Below are 6,420 nucleotides of genomic sequence, written 5' to 3'. Positions count from 1 at the left end.
CAGTTGAGTTACACAGACACAAACCCCCTCTGGCAATGGTGGCAGGAAGTGCAAGTCATTGTTGGTGTGACCAGTGAGTGTTGAGACACGGATACGTATCTAGCTCATTGATGCGACTATCGAAAGGTTTCATACATAACAGGTTGTTCCACTTTGGAGATCTAGGATGACTTTTTCGAAAAGATTCTGAGTCACATTTCAATATAACGTTATGTATAATTCTATATCACAATATAGAATATCATCATTAGACACCACAGAATCCATCATCATTGATAGTGACTTCTATAGATTGAAGTTATAATCAACCAAAGGTGGCAAGATGATCCTTTGGGTTAAGGTTTTTGACTTACAACCTTAAGGTTCTGGGTTCAAATCCCTAAGCAGGCACCATTGACAAACTTTAGACATTTGAAGTTAAACCAATTTATTCATTCCCACAATTCCTGAAACATAAGATTTTAGTATTATACAAACACTGTTTTAAGTACTGATAAGATATTAACAGATTTGGCAAAATCATAATAATGTGCAGATAATTTGGATTATACTGTGAAACAAACATATCAAATCCATGTGTACATAATACCTCATTTGTTGAAAGTCCTATTATAGATGTGTTCAAATGAGAAGTAAAAATGCCAACTTCACATGCAAGACTGTTAGCTTTTAGCTTGCAAATCATAGTAAAAAAAATGTAGTCTCAATTCATCCTTGCTTTTTTTTTCAATTCCAGGATAGATTAGTCCATATCTCTGGTTTACAAAAAAAAAGAACTACATGAAATAATTGGTTTTTTTTACATTACAAGATATTTAAATCATGCAAAACATGTCAGATTCTGTATCTTTACAAATCCATATCCAAATATTACGTACTTATTCAAAGTCTAACTTTCTCAAGTTTCTGCCGGGTAATACGACTAATAAGCAGCTAAACAGAAACTAGCGTCAATCGCTTCATCACAGACAAACATTGGTTATGACGTGTGGGACATCTTAACTGATCTGTTGATGTAGGTTACACATCCAGTAGAACATTACGTGATACATAATCACTCAAACAATTGGATTAATTCTTTATAATAAAGAGTCAGCCACTGTCTTAATTAAATCCACTGTCTCAGAAAAAGAAGTCAAATCCAATAAGTTCTGGAGCTTTTTAGGCTAGAGTAGACCTAACCACTGCATTTCTATAATTATGTGTTACCTGAGACTTTGTTGAGACTATGTTTAGAAAATCCACCTGCAATTAGCCCTTGGGCAAGAATTTGAAATAAACTTATCACTTTTCATTGGTAACTGAGACTGATGCTGAAGACTAAGTAGTACACACAGTAACAGTAATAGTACATTGTACTTTAACTTGTACATTATGTATATACAATGTAAATGGGTAAATTATGTATCTATTCTATTTGTAAAATAACTGAAAAAATTCAAGATGCTCCAGTAAGACTGGGCTCCTTGGAAATCAACAAGGTCTATTGTTGAGGGCACATTACAAAGATAAAATGAATCAAACAAACCTGTCAGACCACAGGAGCAACTGTAAACAGTTGTGTTTAACTTTGTTGTGTTTGACTTTTCTGATTACGGTGGGGTTGTACATTGCCTCACTATCGCTGATCTTTCTGTGACTTTTTAAACTTACTGGTTAATCTTGCCAAACCACTTTGGCCATTTGTTGATTTGTTTGACTTCTTGTAACCCCTCTTCCCCGAAGACTGCGAAGCTTCATCTATGGTCTCCGTCGAGGTGGCATCTCTTGCCCCGTTTTCCACTGGCGCCTGCGGTTGCCTCTGTTGGCGGGACAGATTGCTCCATCTCATCTTCTTTTTCTCTGTGTTCCTGTGGTTCTCACTGTTGATGCTGCTGGTGACACTTTCCACGCCATTGCTCCTTGTCGATCCCTTCATCTGCGCCTTCTTCTTCTTTCTTTGGCTTTCCTTGCTCGCGCTGCTCTTAACGCTTCCTGCTTCGTCCTTCCTTAATATTTCCTTTAACTGGTCTTCAAGTCTTGGAGGATCTTCTTCCCTTCTATCTGCCACAATCAGTTGTTCTTCTCCTAGCTCCTCAATGATTGGTTCTTCTCTTCTGTACTCCAGACTGGTTTGCCCTTCTCCAAGCTCCTCTGCTATTGGTTCTTCCCTCCTGTGTTCCGCCTTTGATTCTTCCGCTGCTATTGCCTCCAGATCTGCGATCACTTCTTTCTCTTCGCTGTCACTGAGAACAGCCAGGTCTAGGTCCAGTTCGATGTCCCCTGCCGACATACCCTCGGGCGGTCGTACGTTCACGTGGAGCGACTTCCCCTCCCCCTTTGTTACCTGTACCAGCACGTCATCCGTGGCGCTGATGGAAGCTCGTACAGACGACATCACGCTGGAGACATCTGACTCCCTCCTCCTGCCGTTGTCTTCCAGGGGCAGCTTGGGCACTGTGTCTAGCACTTCGTACGAGGGTGGCGGGCGGTCGGGAGGTCCAGTCGGTTGTTCTGGTCCACTGACGGGATGAATGGTGGATGGTGGGCTGGAATCGATCTTCCGTAAGGTAGACCTCGGGGCCTCTGCATTGTCCTCCTTTGTGACGTAGTAGTGCTGGCCATTCACCAACACTTGAGTAGCCACAGGCGGGGTCTCCTCCTATTTAAAAAAAAGAAAACCAGAAGGTTAGTTAATGCGCTTCATTGTTAAATCTTGCTTGTTGAGACTATATAGTATTACATGATAATGTTTTTGTGATAACGACAATTGATACTATGTACTTCGTAGCTATACACCGGAAAGAGCGTTTACTGGCCTGAGTACTCTCCTTTGTACTGACTGCTTTCTAAATACCTTCGCTGGCTCGAAGAATAGCCAATGAAAGTATTGAGCCAGCAGTCACTACAGAGTATGTTACTCAGGCTAAGCATTTACATCTTTAAAAGAAGAATGACCTGATAATCTTTGATTCAGGACAAACAAGTTAGTCACATAGATAAATACAATAGACATCAGCACATACCCCCCAGGTGTACCTGCTTTGAAAAGAGCCTCTACAACTAAAATAACTTCTTAATTTCTGGATAACTTCAACTTACGCTTCTATGTTCCAAACCAGAGTTGTTCCAATGACAATATATGATGTAATGTAGCTGAATACGGGTTTCATTTTGTTTTGGTTCATAAACACCTATAGTTTTTTTTCATAATTTATCACCAGCTTGGACCTCATTCCTTTCCTTTTGTACTGACAAAACTGCCCGAAGGCTTCAACAAACAATTTCTCAGTATCCCTTTGAATCAGGCTGCTTCAACTTTGGGGTTAGGGCTGATACTACTAAGTTTTATGGAATATCATGTAATTTTGAATGGCTTTCACACCATTCAAGTTAATGGCAACTCTATATTACTTAATACACATGTACTATACTATACAATGTAATAATGAAAAGCTTGATGCATCAATGGCAAGGGAAAATGCACATATTAAGCTTTTAGGAGCATGTACATAAAACTTTAAAAGTGGGATACTTGAGTTTAACTTTAGGAGTGAGTCTGTATGAAAATATGGGGCCACTTGATGTTGGCGTCGAGTTGGATTTAGGGCGAGTTGACCTGCATTATAACGTTTCTCTGGAACAGCATCATTTGTGGAACCGTGCAACGAGGACGAACTGAAATGAACTGAACTTTGTGACTCACCTGTTGTTCTGCCCCAGCAGTTGATGTGCTCGGCACACCCTGTGTTGTCTGCTCACCATCCCTCGGCTCCAAGCTCCAGTCCTTAACACTCCCTGCCAAGCTGAAGTGCGATTCCGGCCTGTTGACTGGCTCTTTCTGGTCTGGAAAGCCGTTGGTGGTGCCATTCAATTGCGAATCTCTCCTGCCATCATTTGGTTGGACCATTTGGACTGATTCCCTACGGTTTGAAGAGCTTTCCGCGGGGCCAATGGTGACCACAACGTTATTATTGGATTCCCTCCTGTTGTTGGCTGGTTGGATCATCATCATTGAATCCTGGTGCTTTAATAAGCCCTTTGGAGGACCATCGTTGCTGGCATTGCTGACCTGGGACTCCCTTCGGTTGTTGTTTGTTTGGACCAGCTTGCCTGAGTCCCCATAGTTTACCAACCCTTTAGAAGGTGCATAACCATTGATGGTTTGTGACTCTCTCCTTGTGTCCTCAATGAACTGACTCGACTCTGAGAAACTCTTCTGCCCATTGCTGTTGGCACTTTCTCCGTTGCTGTGAACCCCGTTTTGGTTTTTGTACTCATCTAACCGGATGATGTCTTTTTCATATTCCTTCTGCAAAATGTTGGTCTGCTTTTGAAGGAAGACGATCTTCAGCTTTCCATCTTCGACGTAGGTGATGAACATTTCTCCCGGAATCTGGTTCTCTTTCTCAAGCATTTCGTAGGGAAGGGGAGTCTCCCTTAAGTTCATGATAGTCCAACCTTGCAGTTTCTCGGCATTGAAGGAGACAGCCTGTATTCCACCTGGGGCAGGCAGACGGTCATCATCGGGATCGAAAGGGATGTTTTCGTATGATCTGGACAACTTTTCCTTCATCTCGTCGGACAAGGAAAAGCGTAATTTCTTGTCATTCAATGGGGGAGGGCTTTGAGGGAAAGGTGCAGAGCTGGCAGGGCTTGGAGCAGCCTGAACAGCTGACGGCTCTACGATGGCCTTTTGGGGGAAAGACCGGCGCATACTGCTCTTCCCCATTGAGTCATCAATCTGACTGATCGTCCAGTTGTTAATTTTTTCGAAAGAGAACTGGTCGTGAGGGTTGCGATGAGTAAGAACCGGCGGCTCTGGCGGTTTTGTGGGTGCCCTCTGCTGTTGTTTTTGCTGTTTGGGTTGGCTGGCCCTGGATCCGGGTGGCTCTGTGACAAGCACGGTGTTCCAGATCCTCTCGCTAGGCTGCTGTGTGGTCTTACTCTCCCCACAGACCTCCGCGGTGTGCCATCCCCCGGGCGGTAGGATGTCGGGGTTGAAGTTGTTGGCAATCCTTGTGTCGATGTAGGTGGTACTGCTATCCATGATGTTTTAGCAGGAGCCAACACAGGAAAACCTGGGCCTTCTGATGAGAACGTAGTGGGCCCAGTGACTACTGGAATGTTTTCATTGTCTAAACTCACTCTACAGGTTTTCTGTGATTCAGTCCATGATAATTAGCATGCAAATCAGTTTCTGACCCACTTGCTGAAGGTTGAAGACTATTTTTATCCCCTTTTTTCATGACTTGTCCTTCACACGTACTTGTCCTTGACAAAATAGATCAAATCGTGCCTGTGGCAATGCAAGAACAGTGTGTTGTCTGAAATGTTGTCACATTGTGATCTACCAATTCTTCTGGGACTTCCTTAATAACACCTTTTGATTACCTAATTTGGGTTAGACAATTAACATTTCCTGCACTGCAAACAGTAATTACACAAAACTTCTCCAGTTGAGTAGCTTTTGCATTGGGTATTTACACGTTTTAAAAATCATCAACAAACACACTCACGCAATGAATTTTTCTTATCATTTGTCTGTGGACTTATGTATAAGAGATTCAAAAGACTAAAAAGTGTGATGGTAACTTATAAATACTTGACTTGTTTTGCCTGAAAAATGGTGGCATTTCTACATGTCCCAGTCAGTGGGTGTAGCTCTCTTGTTTGCAGCATACCCTTTGGGCATGATTTGTATAACAGGTAGTTTTTAATCACCTTCGTCAAGAAGGTTATGTTTTTGAGAATGAAATGACTAGATTTTGGGCGCCCTGACAGCTTTCCACAGTACTGCAGCAGACCATCTGGTTTTGTCTCCTGTTTTGGACAAGCTACGCTGATGATTTTTTAGTAGTAGATATCGCTGTTGTGACAGATGTTACAGTAGTTGCACTGACTATCTAGGACAACAGTTGCCGTTAGTCCCACAACAAACTTTATTGCTTTTTACATTTTTTTTTCTGCTGGCTCAGTTCTTATAAGCATGTTGTCCCTTCCGATGCATAAGAATGCAATTTTCAGTTACTGTACATGTATACATTTGACAATGTGTTCTTTTGCATATTTTGTCCTGTAATTTGCCCTTAACTTTTCTAAAAAGACAATGATACACAAGTCACTGGCACCTTTTTTCAGCAGTTTATTGCAATTATAAGCAAAAAAAAGACCAAATAAATAGTCTACAGTCTGTCAAGATGTTTTCTTACTTCTCAGAGACACAGATATCTTTAATACTACCGGTACTGTAACTTTTGTAATATTGCGTATAAAGAAGATACAAAAAGTACAAGTTTGACTAGCCTCATTGGCAGACTTCGAGCAGCGAAAAATAGAAATTTTATAAAAAGTCTGTGGCAAAGCAAACGGTAAAGATCAGCTCTAGTTTTGACAATAAAGACAATTAGACAGGAGTTTATGTTTCAAGGGTTAATTCCA

At 41.6% G+C, this 6,420-nt stretch overlaps 1 protein-coding gene across 1 annotated transcript; it reads right to left on the bottom strand.

Moving 5' to 3' along the window:
• Nucleotides 1-1,584: 1,584 nt before the first annotated feature.
• Nucleotides 1,585-5,216, bottom strand: LOC118426449. Its single transcript, XM_035835854.1, has 2 exons — nt 3,686-5,216; nt 1,585-2,641 (listed from the first exon to the last, which is right to left on the bottom strand). The coding sequence occupies exons 1-2, from the start codon at nt 5,027-5,029 to the stop codon at nt 1,619-1,621; spliced, it is 2,367 nt and encodes a 788-aa protein (XP_035691747.1). The 5' UTR covers nt 5,030-5,216; the 3' UTR covers nt 1,585-1,618.
• Nucleotides 5,217-6,420: the final 1,204 nt, after the last annotated feature.

The sequence above is a fragment of the Branchiostoma floridae genome, chromosome 11 (assembly GCF_000003815.2).
Source record: "Branchiostoma floridae strain S238N-H82 chromosome 11, Bfl_VNyyK, whole genome shotgun sequence".
NCBI classification, from domain to species: Eukaryota; Metazoa; Chordata; class Leptocardii; order Amphioxiformes; family Branchiostomatidae; genus Branchiostoma; species Branchiostoma floridae.
This window is presented reverse-complemented; position numbering and strand designations above follow the sequence as displayed.

Coding starts and splice junctions, on each gene's coding strand:
- LOC118426449 (XM_035835854.1), bottom strand. CDS start 5,029: ATGGATAGCAGTACCACCTACATCGACACAAGGATTGCCAACAACTTC. Junction 2,642..3,685: donor CTGCTGGGGCAGAACAACAG/GTGAGTCACAAA, acceptor TTTTTTAAATAG/GAGGAGACCCCGCCTGTGGC.